The following is a 24413-nucleotide window of genomic DNA, read 5'->3' on the forward strand; positions in this document are numbered from 1 at the left end:
ATTTTTACGAATTTGACATATTAAAAATTTTCGGAAACCTGTCATATTTTTGTATGGTGATCTAACTTTCCGTTAAATTTAAACGTTTTATTAATTTCCTCTAAATATGTAACTAAATTTTATTTATTTTTTTCATTCAAGTATAACAAATAAATTTATTGACAATAACAATATATATAATGGATATATACAGATGATTACTATAACTAGCTTATATCTAAAATAGGCCCTTGAGGCATTGTACCAAGTATGCTGGCGGCATTTCCTCGTTGTATCGCGATACGTTGTGCGAGGAAGCCGCCAGCTCTTCGGTCTCTAGTTACGTCAACCAGACGTTTCGCGATTTCTCCAAAAAACTTGTGCGCGCTGGGACCCCATGGACCTAGAGTTTCAACGCCAATTTTAATTAAATTTCTTACAACCTTTCCAACTTTTTTTGAATATCGTCAACTTGCACATCTACTTAATACTTATGTGTAATTTAAAAGTAAGTATAAGTTATCTACACTTCTTCGATTCGCAGGCACTGTGTCCAGTGCCGCCCAGAGTTTAACAAAACATAGGTACTTAAACAATTTTAAGCCTCTACCCCCTTTCAAAATATTGGTATTCCGTCAGATAAACAGATAGTTTACAAATTATTACACAATTCAATGAAAGCGGGCAGTTCGCCAAAATATTAACCATTTTTCCTTTTTACCGATTTCACGCATTCCCACTAACTCATCAATAAACAGTGTCATTTCAAACACTTGCCGAACTAATATTCTGCCACTACAGATGTTAAGTATTTCTCAAAACAGGAAATTTTCATTTTGAAAATGGAAAAACCGAAATTTTTTCACGTGAAAATTTCGCAAACTTTCCGACGTTATTTTAGCAGATCATTAATTATTTTGATGCCTACTATTTCTTTTCTTTCAAAGGTAACTAGTTCAACACAAAAGTATTTTAATATAAAAAATATAATTACATAAAACTCACAAAAATTTAGTATTATTTATTTATTATTACTATATACAATTTACACAGTATGACAGTTAACACCAAAGCGCTGACAAATTTAATAATGAAAAATTTTAAAAAATTGTATAGTAATTATAAAAGTCATTAAGTCATGCAAATAATACAATAAAATAAATAAATATTAAAAAGAATTTTAAAAATGTCAAGTGATTTAAAATGTATACAATTGTATGTCAAATGATACGGTAAACAATGAGAAATACAATATCATTCATCCGTCATCTCACAGTATTTCAAACATTCACGACACACATTCACGCATCTGCTATCAACCCCATCGCAGTCAGGAGTTGTCAGGAACGCGTTAATCATCTTGAGGGCTCGGAGAACTGGGGAGTTTCTACAGGAGTATGTGTGGTGTTGCCACTAAGTTTCGTCTTCAGTTCCATTTTATTTAATTTCTAAAATTTCGTGTCGCACTATATACACTATGTACTATCTATTCTGATAGAAGTAAGATTTGTAGCCAGCGCTGCAAACTACCAGCTGGTACTCGTATCCAAAGTACTAACTTGTTGTTTACTATTAAGATCCCACTACATATGTACTCGGCAAACTTGCTCCAGTTTCCAGCACGTTTACTTGTGTGTTGTGAGAGTTATTTACTGCCTAGTATAAATTTAAGTAGTGATCCAGCAACGTAATGGCGAGACAATTAGACCAACAGTTGTAGTCTGTCTAAAGGTTACAGTGAGCTGCGAAATTTCATGGAGAAATTATGAATGAATACGCACGTTTCCACGCGTGGCGAGTCCCGGCAGGCGTCCGCATATGCGTGTATGAAATCGGGTCATTTCATATACCATGGAGGGATTCTACTTGAGACGGTCAATAGGCGTAAATAATACGAGTAGTGACAACAAAAGATACCCGGCAAACTTTTTTTGCGGCGTCGTGTTTTACGTGTAACTGTCCAGTCTTGATCCTTTTGTGTTATTATTTGACAGTCATGTCAGTCTGATAAAATATTTTAAGACCAGTTGTCTTCGGCAACGCCGGGAAGGGAAACGGCATTCGTACTATTTCCCCCTGCCGAAGAATAGGTACAACTGTACCAATGGCGGTGCATGTTGTGACTCGTTCATACACAAAAAGAGATCGAGGACATCGAGGTGTGCAAGATTTGTCTTTGACGTGTGTCATTTTCTATGTATTTGTATTGTCATTACAGATCGGATTTTGTAACAGTGAGTGAGAAGTGCGACTGTGTGCACGTTTCCCCCCGCAAAAAATGGCGGAACGATTTGTACGGTGAGATATCGCTTGGGCTCTTCCCTTCCGACGTGTCGGAAGCCGCTGTTGCTCGAAGCCAGTTGTTGCTGGACTTGTAGGGATTGCATCCTATTCCTAAATTCGATCAAGGCTAGATGTTCTATATGGTAAAATCCTGCCATGGTATATGAAATGGGGTATAGATGGATGGGGTATTTAACTTGTCCTGCCTGAGCTTGCAAGAGCTTGGCGCGATCCGGGCCGGAGTTGGTTTTTTGGCACAGATCAAAAGAAGCTTGCGGCAAGCGCTTGCGACGTATTTACACGGTGACGCGTGTTGCATGGAATCCGAAGGACGGAAACCACTAAGACTCTTTTACTCCACTCCTCGCTTTTAAAAGAAACGAATCTACGTTCATGTAACAACTATTAAAAATAAGTAATTTACTAAATAGGTAAAGGATTCCGATAGGAGGAGCAAGCACGTAGTGCTCGTCCTTAAAGTCTTACCCCCTTATCATAAACGTCTACTAAAGTTGAAAAGCCGCTAATAATCGTTTGTCCCTTTCCGACGTATTGGTATTATGGAAAGGGACAAACGATTATTAGCGGCTTGTCAACTGTCAATTTTAGTAGACGTTTATGAATAAGGGGGTTAGAGTATAGTCAAAGGCGCCTAGCCTTACAAAGATGGCATCAATACGAATATGACCGAAGTGTGGGGTGTCGTTAAAAACGTCATATTAACATAGAAGTTTGACATTTAATATGACATTCACACACTTTGTCATTACAAATGCTACGCCGAGTTACCTAGATGCGACTACCATCGTGTTATAAAATACGTCAAAGCTAAAAAAACCCGGTAAGTAAGTGAATACTTTAATGAACGAGAAAAAAATTGCATCAGATAGAACATAATTGTGTAGTACAAACTTACAAAGGCGAACTTATCCCTAAGAGGGATCTCTTCCAGTTAACCTACGAGTATACCTGAGCTACTACACTCCAGCATAGTTCCCCGTAAATATGCCAACACAGCAGACTGACACAATCGATGTTACTGCCCGGATTTTTGACATTTGCAGCAGCAGTTTCGCGCTGCAATATCTGCAGCAGTAATTCTGGTGTAGTCTGAACCCGAACGGTACCTTAAGACATTCTGTCAGCTCGTTTACTACCGTCGTGTTATATAAAACTTCAAAGCTAAACCTAAGTTACAGAATAGTCCCCCGTAAAGGTGTCAACACAGCAGACTGAGACAATCCAGCGCTGAGACAAATTAAACGTACATAGGCCGCGCTCTAGCACTCTCCACTATAGTGCTGGGACACGACGGGTTTCGGTTATGAATAAAATAAATAAAAATAAAATCACTTTAAGAGCCCGACTTGCTCACTAGCGCCACTGCTAAATAGTTGTGATTATTTAAATTTAACGGTAGATATTTAAAAAAAGGGGCCGCTGCGTACTGTATTTTGTATTTAAATACCTTTTGAATACATCATAATAGTTTTTACGTTGCTGGATTCGTCAATCTAGGCGTCCAAAGTTAAAACGGCCGTTTTTGTTTTCAATTCATAGATCGACAAATCCAGCAACATAAAAACTAGTTTGATATATTCAAAAGGTACTTAAATACAAAATACAGTACGTAGCGGCCCCCTTTTTTAAATATCTATCCTTAAATTTAACCAAGCACAATTATTTTCCAGGGGCGCTAGTGAACACGTTGATGGGCTCTTAATTCAATCAAAAGTCTCCACCTACTTTTTGTTCTCGTTCTAATGAACGGATAACCAGTAACGGCATATAGGGCTGTTTAGGTTCTCACAGATGGGCCTGAGTTATCGATATAAGTACATAAAATACTGTATAACTTCGAAAAAAAAAACTTTTCTCTAGATTTTCTATTTTATTTTTCTTTAGACGGCTAGCTTTAATTTAATTTAAACATACTTTTATCAACATTTATTTTTAATTAATTTGTATTTCATGGTAATTTCGTTTTTATTTAGTCCATTTTAAGCATTGTGAGAATTGTTTCGACACTTTTTAAGCCATCAAAGCGTCATACTGTGTCACTTACAATGGTCGCTCAACACAACTTTGCTTTGTTTAACACGCACCAAAGTCCAAACGGTTTAAAGAACGTTAACATATGAAGATTCGTTCGTTTTCGTTATATATAGAATTGACATAAAAGTTATGAATAATTAGCAAAAATAAGTAAACAAGTAACGAACTTATTCTCAAAAATACGCGCATCCCGTTATTAAATTAACGATATAATTATGCCTAGAATCAGGTTGAAGTGTGTTTAGGACGTCTCGTCATACAATTATTATGCTCACCAACACTAAGTATGAGTAGCATAGATAATACGTAAGAAACATGAATTGACATAAATATATAATCAGTGCAGTAAAACTGACCGCAAAATGTATTTACAGTACTTATAATGCTACTTTACCGCACTAGTGCGGTAATTAGCACTTTACGTGCCTATGTCTAAAGTTTAAAGGGCCATATGTCATACTGTAAAACATTGTGCGATACACGTGCAAATATCTTTCCTACCTATCTACTTTTTGAACTTGTATCGTAAAGTAGGTACTATTACGCTGACAAGTCTATATAACATAAAAATAATCATGCTTTAATTATTTTTAAAGATATTGACATCTGTGTCTCATCCCTACCAAGAACAGAGCTGCAGCATGCACTCGGCCCCACAATAGCGACACGAGAAACATACAAATACATATCGCCCGAGGGCCGTAATCTCATTCTGTGTCGGGGACTTTATTTTATCGATGTTTTTGTCTGCACGGTTTGTTTCGATGTATTTTTGAGGCGGTAAAAGATATGTAAGTAGTGTAAATATGTATGTGATCCTGATCAGACCTTTTTGTGTTGACACGCTTGAAGGCTTACTTATATTAGTGCGAGCTGCGATTTCCAGTCAATGACATGAGTCGATAAGCGTGTACACATATTTGCAGTGAGAAAATTCTAAGAAGCTTCATACCTTTAGAGCAAATGGGTCTTAACAGTACTAAAAAAATAGTTATTTGTTTTACAAGGGGGCAAAGTTGTTGATTAACCGCTCATGCTAATGGTGATATCCGAGCAAGCAAAAGATTCCAAAATTAAACCACGAGCGTAGCGAGATTTCTCGTTGATTGTTTTATTAGGTGGCTGGCTAATGCATAATATCTTGCGGTAGAGTTTTGTGCTAAATCGTGGTTGAATATTTGTTCCACTGACTTTCTAAAACGGGAAAAACAAAGTAAAATATGGATCTATTTATGCCCCAAATAATAGTGTTATTGTTGGCCCGGGTATGTCCTTAAACTACGTCTAAAAGAGAAGTTTGGGCTCTGTGAATGTCATCTCGCTTTATAAGGTAGGGCACAGCACAGCGGATGTCATTCCAGATCTAGAGCAGAGCCTAACTGGGGAAGTACCTCCACCTTACAGAAAACCAAAGCCAAATAACTAGTGTTATTCATAGTGTTGTCTTTCTGCCGATGAGTAAGGTTGCCAGAGCTCAACGAGGGTGCGGTGAGTTTGGGTCTACAACGCGCATGTAATACCTCTGGAGTTGCAAGCGTCCATAGGCTACGGAGAATGCTTACCATCAGGCGGCCCGCGAGCTTGTTTACCGTCGACGTAATATAAATAAAACTGTAGAATTCTATGTATAATCTGAATATATTGTTAATTCACTACAAAACATTACCGTCACCTACATTTTAAACCAAACCGATGATCGCTCCATAACGCTACCCCAGAGGTAACGTAACGTAACTCACTTCGGCCTCTGAAGCCGTAAAAGCTACGCTCGTAAAATCGACCTCGGAGCTACACAAAGAATGACAAATTACTTTTTGAGTTATTTGGAAAAGTTTTTTGAGCGATCGAAGGATTCAAGGCCAAGGATCCTCGTTGATACTCGTAAAGTAATATCACGTAGATCCTCCTTGCGTTGTATTCATCAATATTTAGGGTCGTGACCTTTCTTCTGTACCACTTTCTCTCTTATGATCTTTCTCCATCTGTTTCTATCTCTGGCGGTGTGGAGAGCCATGTGAACTGTAGAGTCAAGAGCGGTGCGGATCTGGTCAGACCAACGTATTGGACTGCGTCTGCGTCCAGGCCTTTTCCCATCTACTTTGCCGGTTACATGAGCTCGAAGTTGCCAACCATTGACATATAAATCTAGTGACGGGCCTTACGGACAATTAGAATAGGAACAGTACAGCGGAGTCACGCACACAAATTCGAGCCAATCGTGCAGTCTAACGCCGCAATGCGATTGCTCGATGAGCTCTCATCACGCGCGCGATTGGTCTCAATTAGTTGCGTTAGACTGCACGATTGACTCGATTTCGAGAGTGACACCACTGAACTAGCGCCATTCATAGTGCCCGTAAGGCCCGTTCTTAGATATATATGTCAATGTTCCCAACGGGTTTTCTTGCATTATGACCGAAGTATTCACGTAGATAATAGGTAAGTAGTTTATAACATCTGATTTTAATATATTGAATTGTTACACGTTTTTCTTCTTCCTCCTGCCCTTATCCCACGTTATGTGGGGTCGGCACAACATGTTCTTCTCTTCCATTCTCCTCTATCTTTCGTCACCTCAGCACTCACTCCTTTCTTTCTCATATCCTCTTTCACACAATCCATCCATCGTTTTTTGGGTCTACCATCCGCTCTCCGTCCATCAACATTCATTCCTAACATTCTTTTTCCTATATGGCATTCATCCCTCCTCATTAAATGCCCATACCACGCTAACCTAGCACTCCTTATCTTCTCCGCTACCGGTGCTACTTTCAAACTTCCCCTTATATACTCATTCTTAATCCGATCCTTTCTCGTCACTCCACACATCCATCTCAACATTCTCATTTCCGCTGCGTGCACTCTTCTTTCATCCGTCACTTTCGTCGCCCAGAATTCTGATCCATACATTACAACAGGTCTCACGATCGTCCTGTAGATTTTCCCCTTAAGTTTAAGGGGCATTAAAATAATCATATAGAAACTAGATTATAATGGTTGACTGGTAAAGAATGCCTTAAGGCATTAAGTCCGCCATTTGTACAATTTCATACCGTGCAATACTGTTTAAATAAATAAATTATATTTGCATGGCCAGGCTCTAAGTTAGCTCTATAGAAAAAAAAACGAAAACATCGCTAATTTTCAATTGTAGATCGTTATACTTATTATAAAATAGCCAGTGATTTAAGTAGAAATTTTTTAAACGGACGTATACTTTCAGAGTCATTTATGTAAAACGTTAAAACCCGGGGGATCGCCATATCTACCCCCGCAAGTTTCGCGATCTTTTGCTCTTTTCTAATTCGCATAAAGCGCCATCTATCTCGATTACTATACTTTTTTCTAAATCAGTGAAAGTTGCCCTTACACTTTCCCTTTAAAATTTATATTACACCCTGAATTTTCATTTGATGATAATAATTAATTATAAGTATTGCGTGGATAATAGTACAATACGATACAAGTGCGAAAAATAGGAATATTCATACATGTATAGTTCAACGTTTTACAATACATATGACCCTTTAAATTTTCGACTAGATATATACGTAATGTGCTAATTATCGCACTAGTGCGGTAAAGTAGCACCATATGTACTATAATAGTACATTACATGTACTATAATATAACATACAAAAGGTAGGTGCCTTAATTAAAGGATTCTTACGTTCTTAAGAAACTATCGTAAATAATATTTAAAATATTTCACTTAATTACGCTATGAAAAGCAACGCAAACTTTCATACGGCCCACCTTAAGGCGTGCGCTATACAAAGCTTTTGACTAAATCACAATTTCCCTAAAACTAAATAGGCGCATGACTAAGCAGTACCGATGATGGATGTAAGTGCCCCAGTTTTGGTACTTATTGGTTTAATATTGAGGAAGCGATCGTAAATATACGACCTTAGGGGTGTAGCAGTACCTACAAGAGTTTAAAGACGCAAGTGGAGCAGTTTAAATATGCCAGTTTTAATAGCTTACTAAATTAAAATTCCTCCTCCCACATAATACCGTAAAACTAAGTTACCCTGAACCATTTTTAGGGTTCCGTACCCAAAGGGTCAAACGGGACCCTATTACTGAGATTCCGCTGTCCGTCCGTCCGTCTGTCACCAGGCTGTATCTCATGAACCGTGATAGTTAGCCAGTTGAAATGCCTACAGATTATGTATTTCTGTTGCCGCTATAACAACAAATACTAAAAACAGAATAAAATAAATATTTCTTTCCAATCTTGAGGTTCTCATCCGATCACCGAAATTAAGCAACGTCGGGCGGGGTCAGTACTTGGGTGGATGACCGTTTTTATAGATAATGGTACGGAACCCTTCCTGTGCGAATCCGACTCGCACTTGGTCGGTTTTTTATATTAAATATGACACTTTCTGAGCAGAAAAAAAATCTACAAGATATGAGCAATGATATCTTTTTTCTGAAGCGAAGAAAAAAAATCTTGAAGTCACCCCTATTTCTTTCTGTAATCCTTATTACTGACGAGTACTACCACTTTTATAGAAAATATATGAAACTTTACAATCTTTCTCACAAAATAATATAAAATGATTTGGTTTTCTTTCTTTTTGCAAATTCATAAAAAGCGGGCCGTTTGCCACCGACGTAGTATAAAAAAAACCTACTTTTTATTTTTTAAAGAAAGATAAAGAGACCTAAATAGTGCAGCAGGTATTTATAACACTGTTAACGATCTAATACAAATCCGGTACTGCAGTAATGTTAAAATTAAAACGTAATTTCGGTAAATCGTTTTTATATTTCAAAAGTTTGTAAATCAGATTCAACAAACCAAATCTTGAACACCTAGATAATTTTTCAAGTACAGAATGAGAATTAAAACAGAATTTCACAGGAATGCAGGGAATAATAATTGCCATTCCTCAAATTAGGCTCAAAGGAACCTCAAAGGCTTTGCCATATAATTAAGACAGAGTCTGGTTTTTCCTGTATAATATTCTGAGGTTCATTTGTTTTTTAGGGAATTAAAAATTAAAGTTATTTTTGAAGTTACGGTCTTTCAGAAGGGTTGGTTTATTATATTTGTACGGTTTATTTCTTTTCGGGTTGTTTGTTAGACTTTAAAGGAATCACATTGTCAGTTGGATAACTTTATTTTGGGTTCATTAAAAAGTGTTCAGTGTTTGTATAGAAATTTCCTTAAGAGGTGATTTTTTTGGCTTTTGAGTGCAGGAACGCTTGCCCAGGTGAGGTGAGAGACTTAAACCCAGCTAGAATTGTTGTATTAAAAAAGTGCCAAAATAAAAATATATCTTATCTTATACCTTTAAAAGAGCAATTCTTGTGTATATATATTTCTGTGATCTCGAAAACGGCTCTAACGATTTCGCTGAAATTTGGTATATGGGGGTTTTTGGGGGTATACAATCGATCTAGATTAGTCTTATGTTTGGGAAAACGCGTGTTTTCGAGTGTTCATGCGTTTTTCTTTCGACGCCGAATATGGTCGCTAATTTCGTGTTGCAGGCCACTGTCCGTCTGGTCCAGCGGGTTAAGACGCGGGCGGCAAGAAACAAACAGTGTTACGGGTTCGAATCCCGCCCGGGGACTTACTTTTTTTTTCAGATGTTCAAGCTTATATATAATATTTTAATTTTTATTGTTTTAGACAAGTTTAATTTAGTAAAAAAATGTAGTTAAGATTATCACCTATACACCACCATATTACAATAAATGTGTTTTATTATTGAAAAATAAAAAAATAAAAACTACATTAAAATAAACCTACCTTAAACAAAACTACATAAAGCTAAAAAGGAAAAAGATTAAAAACTAAAACTACAACTAAAGTTATAAATAAAAAATCGGCTCCAGCTCGGTGCCTTGTGGCAAGGTGCCTAGAAGGCTGGCGGCATTGCCGCGCTGGACAGCAATGCCAATGCGTTGTGCGAGGTAAGAGCCAGCCCTCTTGTCACCCGTTGCCTCCACGTTGCCTTACAATAAATAGTTATACCCGAGCAAAGCTCGGTCGCCCAGGTATACTAGTATATGTATCAGCTCTCCAATATCGCCTAATGATACCTGGGCAATGGATACATGCATGCCAAAAAATAAGTAGTTAATTTGAACAGTCATTTGAACTCCCGCTACTTATCCCTAAATAAAGTGAAGCCTTTATCACAAAATAAATTATATAATATATTTTAAAGACTTATATCTAACGTTCTATTCAAAGCTTCTACCTATACGAGTATAATCGAATAATGAGCTAATTTCGACAAGCCATATATTTCTAAATATAAATCTTCATCCACGTGGACATTAAGTAAGCAACCAACACGTGTATACAAAATTACGAATATAGATTTACCATCGAAACTTCTAATCCCAAAAAGTCCCAAATTCCGTAAACGTATGACGACAGTTATGCCTTTGCAAATAATTATCAACTCGCATTTGTAATTAGATTTAACCTTTATTCAAAACGGAGTCTCAAAAATGAGCCCTAAAAATAACGGCTTAAAGTACTTTGATTGATTACGGCACTTAAGTCGTTTTTATTTCAAGCGTAATTTCAACAACCACGCTCATGGCGATCTAAAAGCAAGCTTATATCAACGAATTAAAGTCAAAATTTCATGTGAAAGCGTTTTCTTTTTAAGATCTTTGTGATCCAAGCATGAGTGAATGATAAATGGAAATTGAAATGAGTGAATGACATCCAGTAACAATGGAATGGTTTTTCAGGAAAACATCGTTTTATATGTTTTTTTTTGCGTATATGGCAATGATTGATCGGGATGCTAAGTAACTTAGTGTAGCCTGGTACAATATTTGTTTGGGGTGTTGTTGAGAAACTTTTATCCTGTATATGTTAAAATATATAAAAAGGCTACCTACTAATATTATAAATACGTAAGACCCTCAGTTTAATAATTTGTTAAATAATTTAGCAACCATTATCATAAGCTTTTATTATAATAGTTAGTTTTTATAGGAATTTTTGGTAGTATCTTATACATATTTTGATTATTTCGGGGCAAGCTTTTTTCTATTATTCTAAATAAATAAATATTATAGGACATTATTACACAAATTGACTAAGTCCCACAGTAAGCTCAATAAGGCTTGTGTGTTTAAAGAGATTAAAATTTTCTTTTACAAATATGCACGCTTCCAGTATAAACATAGAGGGGAGTGTTAAGATATCAAGTTTATTGAATAAAGGCTTGCAACTATCAGTATGTGTTGCTCTTGCAATAAATAGAACAAATTTCTTTTGTAGAATAAACACATCATTTTTATTACATGAATTTCCCCAGTGCAGTAAACTATATCTCAAGATAGACGATGCTTGCCCATGATACGCACAGAGCGCAGTATTTTGGGAAGACATACTCAAGAGATTTTCCTAAGAGCATAAACATATTTACTTAGGTTTTTACAAAGATTATTTGTATGTGATTTCCAGCTTCCATGACAGTCTAATAACTTAAAATGATTGCCACCCAAGTTATAAAAAATCGTATCTGAAGCTACATAAACTAATTACAGGATTAGATATACCTTATCCAATTGTAAGTACACAGTTTCAGAGGAATCTAGCTACTCGTTTTAAAATGAGAGCGTAACAACGTTTGTATGGAGAACTGAGCTTGCTGGGGACCCGTGCTAGAATTTCAAACGTATCGTACAGTATTATAGTACCTACCCATACCGCAAAAATCTAAGCTCAAACAATGTCTACACGCAGACCGAGTACATTTACGTAAATAGTTTACCCGCAAATATTTACGTAACCTATCCTACCACTTTCATAATATGTTTGACGACCTGTCTGGCCTAGTGGGTAGTGACTTTGCCTATGAAGCTGATGGTTTCAGGATCAAATCCTGGTAAGGGCATTTATTTGTAAGATGAGCACGAATATATGTTCTTGAGTCATGGGTGTTTTCTATGTATTTCAGTATTTATATATCGTTGTCTATTAAGTACCCACAACACAAGCCTTATTGAGCTTACTGTGGGACTAAGTCAATTTGGGTAATAATTAAATTATGTTTAAGTATATTTTTTTGTCATTAGGTACAGTCAAGGAATTTAATTTCAGTACCATTTCGTACCTTGTCACAGTGACAATAGTATAGGGTTTCTAGCGACTTTCATATTAATTGTCACTGTGATAAGGTACTAAATGGTACGAAAATTAAATTATTTGACTGTACTTACTTTGTCTTACATGTTGCTGCATTTTTCACCCTTTTCTCACTTTGTCCTCTCATCTGCTCATAGGAAGGGATCCCTCAAAAATATAAGTACGTCTTTATACTTACCTTTTTCCTTTCCTAGTTTTGCTTTAATTATATTATGTACAAATAGGTACGTATTCGTATGTATATAGTCGCCTAGAACATATCCATATGACAAGCCTAGCTTAGTTCGATTTGTGTAAGATTGTCTCTAAATATTTATTCTTTTTTAGCCTACAATTATTGAGTGTTTATTTTCGATATACCCAACAAATAAATACATTAGAACAAATTAAAGTATTTTTGAAAATATTTTAATTTGTATCCTAGAGGCTTTGGTCACTTTTTCTAAGTATATGTCATTTATTTCGGTTTATAAATAGATTCTTATGGCTATTCGAACCATCATTGTTCTAATAACTAAGTATGATTTGGGGGGGATAAATACGAAATTACAACGTGTCCCGAAAAAAAATGTTAAACTAGGATTTCGTTTAATTTAGTTTCAATTTTTTGTGTTTGTATAACATGTTTCATGTATTAATCTTGAAATCAATGTAGGTATGTTTAAACATTTAAAAAAAGGATTAATTATTTTGCCGTGTGTAGTACATCATTTTTTTTAATTTAGCAGATTGGAAGAGGCCACATTGACATTTTTCTGTTTCGCTCTATGGTTGACTGGTAAAGAATGCCTTGAGGCATTAAATCCGCCCTTTGTACCTTTTTCGTGCAATTAAGTTTAAAAAATAAATAAAGAAACAGGTGTATGAGTATCCAATTATTAAATTAAACAAGCCTTACAATTAAATTGCGCTCAAAGAATATGGAACCCTATCTATTCACTATATTTTATCAAAATCTGAGGAAAAAAATTAACAATTAAATAAAAATCGGTCCTAAAAATAATTTTAGACTAAGATACACAACACACGTATAACAAACCGTAAAAAGAAGATAACTACACATATGTATATAAGTAGAGACACGTAAATCATTCACTGGATTTGAATATTAGACACAGATCTACATAAATCCACCTCCATAATATTGGTTTCCGATAAAAGAAACAAACAAAATCACGTATTAGGTAAAGCAAAATTTGAGAGGAAAAATATACATTTCAAAGCAATACTTGTCATTTGGATTATCAGGTCCAATTGTTTAACGAAGATCGTTTGATCACTAATAATTTCAGAGAAAGATTTCAATAGCTCCTATCAAAGGAAAATAATCGTTATTTACCTGTCTAATGACCTTTTGAAATTGATATTTCTTTTATAGGGGGCATATTGGTTTAACTTTCACTTAGATTTGGCCTTCGGCTTTTGTACAAGAATAAACATTGAATATTGAAGCCTTAAGGTCGAGTAAGTTCGTGTTCTTTCTCACTCTCACTGAGCGTTGTGAGCGAGATGAAAGCGCGTGCCCGGGAACGCGGATATCATGTTTTGTAGGTTTAAATAAATAGTATAAGAGCGCTGGTGGCCTAGCGGTAAAAGCATGCGACTTGCAATCCGGAGGTCGCGGGTTCAAACCCCCGCTCGTACCAATGAGTTTTTCGGAACTTATGTACTACGACTTATCATTTGATATTTACCAGTCGCTTTTCGGTGAAGGAAAACATCGTGAGGACACCGGAATAATCCCAATAAGGCCTAGTTCACCCTCTGGGTTGGTAGGTCAGATGGCAGTCGCTTTCGTAAAAACTAGTGCCTACGGCAATTCTCGGGATTAGTTGCCAAGCGGACCCCAGGCTCCCATGAGCCGTGGCAATAAGCCGGGACAACGCGAGGAAGAAAGGTACGTTTAAATAAATAAAAAAGTAATCAATACGTGATCAAACATGACTTTTAGAAGCAATTTTCAAAGTCAAAAACTCATGGTTCGAATCAATGGCAGCCATATTTCCAAAAATAAATAAATAATTAATAAATTAATAATTTCATATTTGATCCAAAAAGCGCTAAGACTTTTTAAAAACTCCGTTTTCCGCAACTTAAGAGTGAACCACGTGATCGTCCATAAAAAAAGAGAAAACGTTTTTTCCCTTCTAAATATTTTTAATTCTCCATGATTTTTTAGTATGTTATTGACACAATGAAAAACTAAGTTTATATGTTTTCTTTTATTTTTCAAAATTTGCGAAACAAAAAAAAATTAAAGCGGAACGTAGAATATACACATTATGCTGAAGGGATGGAAATCAAAATCAAAGTGATTTGTTAAGATCTAGTTAGTAGAAAACGTTTTCTCCCGAAATGGAAATTCATAGAAAATAAGTTTTTGCTAAAACATTTTTGGTACAAGCTTTTATCGCTGACTGTACTTTTCAATCCACAGTTAACTAATTCTCATCGAGACAGTTCTAAAAAACCCCAAACACAATTAGGTCGCCGTGTTTTATCACAGAGTTCCTACCTCCTGTCTCCATCATCAGATCAGCTGTATGTCTTAATAATATTGCATTGTCATCCGATTTATACATGCATGCAAAATTTCAGCTCAATCGGAAAGCGGGAAGTGGATCAAATTTAAATTGCAAGATTTGATTACAGACAACGGGACAGGTGAAACTAAATAAAAGCTTGTAAAATACCGTTATTTCGCTAGGATCTCAAAGCTATTCTTCCCTCTTAAGATTCATTTTCTTTGTAAAAGAAATAATAAATAGAGTTAAGTGCTTTTATATTTATAATCTTGGTTCTGAATGTGACGCGAAAGGTGCCTATTAGGAATTAAAGTAGGGGAATGTAAGAGGAAAGGAAAACAAGGAAAAGGTGGGCAGACTGTGTGAGATGATATGAAAAGGAAACAAGTGAATGATGAGATGACGAACGACAGAAAGGTATGGAAGAGAAATTCTCGCGTCGTACCCAAGTTATGGCAAAAGGGCAAGTGAATGATTTGGAATCATTTTTCTTGTAACGGCGTATAATTACTTAATCAAATCTTACCTCCTTTCTCCCCTATGTACGGCCCTGAAACAAACAGATATAAATATAATATGTAATTAAGAGTTACTAATACATAACATAAATAACAAATAAGTGTCTTTCACGAGCAATGCGTTCATAAAGTTAACTTTTAGGTAAATATTAACTTCGTGATACACATGTTATTTATTATTCTGTGCCAGTGTTAACTACCCCATAAAAACTCTTGTTACCTACTAAATGTTCTCTTTTCTATGTAAATTGTATAATTCACTAAATAATACCGATACCTCTCCAATTAACTGACCAAGGGCTGTTTAAATCCAGCAAGCTATACCTGCACCTTTTTCATTACTTACACAATCAAATTGTTGCACATTGTTGAGATAAATCATTACCTACGCTTTGTACCTAAGTAGTCCACTTATCTACCTAACATTTATACCTATGAACTGCTGTAAAAAGTAATGAAATAAACGTATTTGTATTTAGATTAGTTCTGAGGCCGGCAAGCCTTTGTATTAGAGAGCCGCATGCAACTCGCGAGACGCGGAGTGCCGGTCCCCTGATAACTTCCTACTGCATCTCATCTGATGCTATCATATTACTTATAAGTATATTTGTCAATGGTACGCTATAGCACGTGTTACAGTATTGCAATATCATACACTTATTTGTAAAAAATATAAATCAAGCCTACTTTATCCCGCATACTTTTTGAAGATGTTCAATGTGACCAGCTGATGGCCATTCCACCCCGATATAACCGGCTGACGTTTTTTGAATTCACAATGTCATATATTCACAATAAGGATACGATGACATTTTTTTACGTGCTTGAGTGTCTGCCGTTCCTCAACCCACCGACGGAGCGACAGCTAACTTCCAAAAGGGTTCATATACTATACTTAACCATTTTACGAGTTATCATCGGCCGGGATGCCATTGGTTATAGAAATCTGTTCCTGGCTCGCCGGCTGTTAATACCATGATTAAGCTTTTGCAGATACTAACACCATTCACCGAGTAGGTCAACTCGGTTTCAGCAGGCGATGTTGCGAAAATGCGCATCAGACAGAAATGGATTTATACGGGCAACACGGGTAAGTGTGGGTGGTTACACATTGGAGCCTGTTCACACATAGATTAGGGTTTATTGCGAGTAGGCCTTTAAGCTATAACTACGTAGGTGGCTCCTTGACCATACGTTTTATTAATTACACGGGTAAGTGTGGGTGGTTACACATTGGGGCCTGTTCACACATAGATTAGGGTTTATTGCGAGTAGGCCTTTAAGCTATAACTACGTAGGTGGCTCCTTGACCATACGTTTTATTAATTACACGGATAAGTGTGGGTAGTTACACATTGGGGCCTGTTTACACATAGATTAGAGTTTATTTCGAGTAGGTCTTTAAGCTATAACTAGCCTAGGTGGCTCCTTGACCATACGTTTTATTAATTACACGGATAAGTGTGGGTGGTTACACATTGGGGCCTGTTTACACATAGATTAGAGTTTATTTCGAGTAGGTCTTTAAGCTATGACTACATAGGTAGTTCCTTGACCGAATATTTTTTTCATAGTTTTACAAGTTTTTTACTATTGAGTAGAAAATTAAACTCATTGGAGTTTAATAATAATAACTTATATTGTATAATTGTTATTTTGTATACTTATGTACCTGGACCTATTGTACATTATGCAATACTCGATGTTTTTCTCAGACCTAAGCCCGACTTGTAATTTGGTGTTATAAATAAGTTATGTGTATGTGCTCATACCACTGCTACTTGCGTTTAGTTGCAAATGTATAAGCTCTTAATAAATAGTAATCTATGTGTAAACAGTCCCCAATGTCAATGTGTACTCTTACCCGTATTGACCTTACTAACATGTGTGTCAAAAACGAAGATGCCAAATACTGACAATTTAGTTACCAAAATAGTGCAAATTCTCATTCCCCTAACCTAAACGATCTATTTACCATTATTATGTACACAAACAGCACAACACATAGATATTGACCGTTTAAATTGGGGACCCATCGTCAAAGCCTCGCCCGCAGCTTCCCCAGGGAACCAAGGTTGGAACAAAATAAACAGAATTTTTTCACCTCAATACCAACAAACTGAAATCAACTCTATGCATACCGAATAAGGTTCATATTGGAACTAAAAGAGTAGATACTTAAGTATTTTTTTCACGTCCATACCTACAAGCTGAAATCAACTCTGCATAAGGCAGATAAGGTTCAAATTGCAACTGTAATAGTAGTTAACAAATTGATCGTGTTAAATGGCGGTTGGTTTTTATTTTGAATAAGTTCTATTGAAATTTTGTTGTCGTAGATAATTAAGTCTTTAGCTGAATTATGATTAATGTAGATTTTAAAGGAATAAAATGATGCATCATTTAATATGTAGAAAACTTTACAAAAGGGATTATTCTTTATTATAAAAATATGGCATTAATGTATTACATTAATTATTTTAGACAGCTCACAGAGCTTAGTACTCGAATATTGTCCTCACATAAGTGACAGTCTGAATTCGTATATTAGTTATTACCTAGACTAGAAACTAGAAAAAATCCTCCTCCTAAAAAAATCTTCCTTGGAGAATTTAACAACTGGAGACGCCACGTCTGCCGATTGTTGTGCCCCTCGCATCAAATGTATGGTTATTTGTACGTAACGTAAAAATAGCCATGTCAGATAAACTTCAGTCCATGGAAAGTAGAGGCAAGGAACATAATCTCCATATACCAAAAAGTGTCCGACAAAAAACCATAAATAGGTGGCGCTACAATAACAAGAATACTTGAAAAAAAAATCTAATCATAGCGCACTTCACTCCGTCAATAACGCCTAGGTTCTTAGCTACTCTAGCGCTACTCTGAAGAGATTTAGAACTATTATTTATAGCTTACAGCTGGACACTTTTGCAACAGTTCTACCTAAGGAGATTTTGATCCTTGCCACTACCTTCCATTCTTCAGTTAATACAATACATATGACAATTAGCCGAGGTTTTCGACAGAGGGGTAAGCTCTTAAAGGCCAATCCAGTTGTTAAATCCTCCAAAGCAATAGCGACAGCTACAAATGTAAATATTTTTTTAACAAGCAGAGACCATCCAGAGGCCGTGAGTTCATATCTCACCCAAGGCAGTAATTTTTCCACATTTAAATTTATCGTAAGCTACAAATGTAACTAGAATGTCAAAACTATAAATAATTTGACAGCAGCTACATTTATGTAGCAAGTAGAGGGAGTTCCTATATCGATAAACTTAATCTCAGTTATCGGTGCTTTTCCTACATACTCTTGATCACTCCATGTTTTGTGGGTAAGTGAACATATTTTTGTGGGACTCCCTCTGGCCGCATAACAACTTTTGTTATATTTTTAACTGTCATAACACTTTATGCGTACAATTCTAATTCATAAAAATCTTTAGTCAGAATTACTCCTGAGCATAACTGGGTGTTTTCCATAAATGAGTTATAATAATTTTTATAGTCATAAATTTAATTCGCATAAAATTTTAGGTTATGTTCGTTAGGTATGCACAAAAAACATATGACAACGCTATGTATGCCATCAAATATTATGGCTAAAAATGTATGACCCTATTCTTGTAAGTACCTAATGTACCTATTATTTTGGAGACAATGGTAAAGCATAAGTTTGTATAAGTAAAGTATATTTTATATGACTGACAATCTGGCAGACAAAATTCAAAAGAGTAATTACAAATATCTTATTAAAATAGAGAAGAAGAGCATTGAAACATAATTTTGTTAAACTTTTACACTTGCAACAAAATTATATTAATGTCATTAGGGTCTAACGCGATAAAATTTTATTATTACTTTACCTTTTATCCGACGTTTCAACCAGTGCATTAGCTGTGGTCACGAAAGACTGACGTCACAGCAAAATGTCAAGGGAGATATTGGTAAACAACAGTAAAACTAACCGATATTAGTTTATATAAATGTTCGGGGTAGACTAATAAATTGATCTACCCGTTTTTGTTTAAATACCATTAAGAGGCTGTCAATACCTAAAGCGCGCACACTGTCTATTTGTATCGGAGTAAATGAGATAGCACTGTCGCATGTTACTGGGCCTGGGCAAGGGAATAATAAGAAAAATATTTAAATAAAAAAAAGTGGATTATTTGTCTAATATTTTACTCAATAGCGGTTTAGATATAAATGTTTTGAAATTGTGATTTTAATTTCAGACCCATAAGTCAAAACAATAAAGACATAGAACCGTTTAATTATGATTTTAAGACCAATCTTTGCAATTATTTTCTATCGAACCGATTTCGTTCAATCATGTATCGAGTACAACCACGGTCTTTGAAATATAATTAATATGAACATTTTTCTTACTTGACTAAAACAAATAGTCTTTCTTAAAAAACTGTTTAAGTAACATCAATTTCAAGGACATTGGGTGTTGACAGCCTCTTAAATATGTGTACAAAACGCGGGAGTTTAAAGTGTTAAAATTATATTGTTACACAGAAAACTTGGAAAAATAATCATCGATAATTAAGTTTATATAATATAGGATTTCCATTTAAATTGTGCCCTTTAAATTCCGATGTCTGTTTGTAACACAATAAAGCCACATCCAAAATCCAGGAAATCCGAAAGCGACGTCAAACCGCTAATGGTTTCCACGGACAGCCTTTAGAAGAATGGCCGTGGACATAACGTGACAAAATGACACACGGTCAATGACGCGTAGGGCGTGCCGCGTTGTGACGCTCTAGCGCAAGGCTTAAACAGCAGCGATAGCGGAACAATTATAAGTATATAAAATATTTGCTAAAAAGTCCACTGGTCGAACCCGAGGATCTACACAACGCCTGGTTTCTGAGCTCTTAAAGTCCTGTGATGGTCTTATTTCTTCTTCTTCCTGCTAGACCTGTTCCCATTTTACTGGAGTCGGCCTTCCTTGTCCTCGATTTCCATCTAGCACGGTCTAGCCAGGGGCGGATTAAGAAGGCGCGGGGCCCTTAGCACAATAGCTCGCGGGGCCCCCGGTTTGAAAAAAAAAGATTAAGTGCGAGTTGGATTCGCACCCCGAGGATTCAGTACCATCATAATTTTTTTACAGTGTCTTAATTTTTTCGACTCTTTCTCGATTAGTTTAGAACCATCACATTTAGTTAAGCTGTTTCAGAATGGTAGATACTTTTGAAACCTTGTTTGATTCGCTACTTTCGATGCTGACTGTACAAAGCGCTGCAAAGGTTACTCCCTTATGCTACTAATAACCCCCGTTTGGCCTTTTTTGACTGAATGGTAACAATAATAAATATAAGATAAAAAGAAAAATTAACGGAGCCCCTTCACAAGAAACGTTTTTTTTTTTGTGGGTGTAGTTCGTGTCATCTACGAAGACGCGCCCCACTCCTCCTCCCAATCGCCAATAGTACCTACAAATGTGGTGTGCAACCTTTTACTCGTATAGTAGTTCTGTCTATACACATTAATTAGTAGACATAACTACTACATTGCCAAAAAGTTGCAGATTTCTACTTTCTACTATAAGCGATTAGGAAGAAGAGCGGGGCGCGTCTTCGTGGATGACACGAACTAAGGTATATGACGCAATTTTAAATCCAAAATATTTTTAGGGTTCCGTAGCCAAATGGCAAAAAACGGAACCCTTATAGATTCGTCATGTCCGTCTGTCTGTCCGATTCTGTCACAGCCACTTTTTTCCGAAACTATAAGAGCTATACTGTTCAAACTTAGTAAGTGGATGTATTCTATGAACCGCATTAGGATGTTCACACAAAAATAGAAAAAAAAACAATAAATTTTGGGGGTTCCCCATACTTAGAACTGAGACTCAAAAAATCTTTTTTCATCAAACCCATACGTGTGGGGTATCTATGGATAGGTCTTCAAAAATGATATTTAGGTTCCTAATATCATTTTTTTCTAAACTGAATAGTTTGCGCTAGAGACACTTCCAAAGTGGTAAAATGTGTGTCCAAAGTGGTAAAATGTTGAACAAGATCTAGCAAGTAGATTTTTTTTAATACGTCTCAAATGGTACGGAACCCTTCATGCGCGAGTCCGACTCGCACTTGGCCGCTTTTTTTTTATTTTAAGTAATTCCGATTTTATTTTGCCATTTTAAAAGAGCCTAATTCTAATTAAGTTGTGTTATTTTATCACAGTTCCTTTCTTCTATATAGGTTTCCTCCTTACCTTCGGTTTTCAACATCAGATCAGGTCGATTTGCCAAATTTTGACAAATGTTCAAAAAAATAGTTTGCAGATGGTTTGCAGATTTTGAAAACAACTTACGAGTATGTAGGGATAGTGCTTAAGTTTAATAAAAGCTTGTAAAAATATGCGAAAAGCGAGTCGGACCCAAGAAGTGGGAACTAATGGCTAAGTGAGCCAAAAAACAAGGCCGAAGGCTGAGCTCCACGAGCTGAATATCCGGACCACCCGATTTCGTAGCGTTCCCGTGCAAAGCTGAAGGCCAAGCTGCAGGAAAGCAGAGCCTAGAATGAAACCAATGCCATAATGTGAACGAGGTCGTAGGCCGAGCTCCGTATAAGTAAGGGCGGAGGCTCGGAGCGTTCTATCGCGGCGCGGCACCATGCAAAGGCTGAATTGTAGGAGAACAGAGTTTGGAATTGAACCAATGTGATCTCGGCTCGCCTGCTGCTCGGCCTTAGTTCTTGCTCGAAAGTACGACTTGCTGGGATGCTTTGGGTATCGGGCTCTATGTAGGGCTTTACATCCGGCCTATGCGAATGCAAAGCCCTTCATAGGGGCCCCGCTGTTTTCTTTTTATAACATTTTGACAATTAGTTCATATGTATCACGGCTTTGCAGCAACTCGGCATATTTTGGGCGCCCGGCCAGCCGTAGAGGAGCGCGTCCTTTGGCCTACTACGGGCTCAAAGCTGATCATCATTAGGCATTAGCTGTAAGGTGCAATATGTTATTTGAAATAATAATTAATAAATAAATCATCCTTCCTTGCTTTTCACTAATATGTTTTTAAACACAGTTATCTTCTTTTACCCAGTTCTAGTACCCAGCACCTTCGGTTTAATGCTAAACTCTTCTCTTGGTCTTTGCGTAAGCCTAAAAATTCTTTAAATTTGGTATCGTCATAAAGAAAAATAGACAGGATAATAACAAATAATAATAATTGATCAATATTGTTACTGACTTACGAAAAGAAAATACATTGTAAATAAAATGTGGTAGTACAAAATATCGGAGCGCGGGGCCCCCCTAGGCGCGGGGCCCTTAGCATATGCTTTTTCTGCTGTTCGGTTAATCCGCCACTGGGTCTAGCGCTAAGTCTTTATTCAAATAAGCTTTTAGGTCTTTTTCAACCGTCGTCCACCAGGTCGTAGGTGGTCTGCCTAATGTGTTGCTGTTAGTGGAGTTTTAGGGCAAACTTCACCATATGGTCCTCTGGATGCCTTTGGACAAGACCTGTGATTGTATATATGTTAAATGTAGGAGGGCTTTAGAATGGTGGTGGACACAACTGGCTGACAAATGGTCAATGACAGCGATAGTGGAAAAATAGCATGCCTACTTCAAAATATTTGCTAAAAAAATAATTGCCATACCAAGACCTCACTGACAATCTACACAACGTTTCTGCGCTTTTCCCTTTCAACTTTCTGTCTGGTATATATACTAAATGAAGAAGAACTTTAGATGAATGGCTGTGAACATAACGTGATTAACAATGACGTGTAGGACGTTCCACGCAGTGCAAGATACAAGCGGCAGTAAGTAATGATTTAGGTACCTACTCATATTTCAAATACGTATGAACTAAGACTGCCTTTATACGAATCACAATTGTTTTTCGGTTCGGCGTTTATATTCCGCTTCCACTTATAAACCACACCTTACCCTAATGTCCGCTCGTTTGTCTCTTCCTATCAAATTAGCGACAGATTACCCTTTTGGCGTAATGTTTTGCACACTTTACTGCACCAGTTTTACGGCTAACTTTGCGCCTTAGCATCCGGGCTTGGCACATTTGGACTCTTAATGGCTTGAGTTGGGGACTTTGAGAGGTTTGTTATGAGCATCCTACTTAGGTGCCTATCTTATTTCATTTTATAAATACGGGAGCTGGTACAGTCGCCATCAGATTTATCGGAGCGGCCAAGGTGCTCAGAAATATCTGAACACGCCTCTATTGTCAAGACGCTAGAGTGCGTGTCCAGATATTTTTGAGCACCACGGCTGCTCCGATATATCTGATGACGACTGTACATAAACCGGGTGTGGCCTGTAACAGTGTAGACTGTACTCCTCATCTGACCAACATTGGTTTAGTAACTTAAAAATAACTTGGGGCAAGCATCCACATATTCGAATATTATACAAACATCCTCCAAAAAATAAAAGTATCTGGTCGGATTTGAATATAATTTAGCACTTACCAATAATTTATTAACGTATGCGGGTGCAAATACAATCAAAAAAATTAATTTCAGTAGGTACCATTTCGTACCTTGTCACAGTGACAATATTATGAGGACCCTAGCGACTTTCATATTGATTGTCACTATGATAATAAGATACGAAATGGTACTAAAATTGAATTTTTTAGATAAAGATAAATAGATAAAGATAGTTTATTATTCAAGTAGGCATATTACAATGCGCTTATGAACGTCAAATAAAGCTACACCGGCTCTAACCCTACACCTCTGACCCGAGAAGATTTAAATCCCCCCCTCAATTGGAGGAGGGTATCCCAATATGAACCGGCAAGAAATTCGGCGAGACACATCTTTTCAAAACATTACATCTTATAATTAACATGCTATGTTATTTAATAATAAGAAAAAAATTCAATTTAGATTACTATAGAAATCAATCATCATTTGGCTGTATTGG

The 24413-nt window shown here is 36.5% G+C and overlaps 1 protein-coding gene across 2 annotated transcripts in view; it reads right to left on the reverse strand.

The window, feature by feature from the left end:
* The window catches only part of LOC133530569 (uncharacterized), a 381835-nt gene that overhangs the window by 290989 nt on the left and 66433 nt on the right, over nucleotides 1-24413 (reverse strand). For both annotated transcript variants that reach the window (XM_061868524.1, XM_061868527.1), the window contains exon 3: nucleotides 15503-15526. In XM_061868524.1, coding sequence (XP_061724508.1) covers nucleotides 15503-15526 — 24 coding nt within the window. The remainder of the gene's footprint in view (nucleotides 1-15502; nucleotides 15527-24413) is intronic.

The sequence above is a fragment of the Cydia pomonella genome, chromosome 23 (assembly GCF_033807575.1).
Source record: "Cydia pomonella isolate Wapato2018A chromosome 23, ilCydPomo1, whole genome shotgun sequence".
NCBI classification, from domain to species: domain Eukaryota; kingdom Metazoa; phylum Arthropoda; class Insecta; order Lepidoptera; family Tortricidae; genus Cydia; species Cydia pomonella.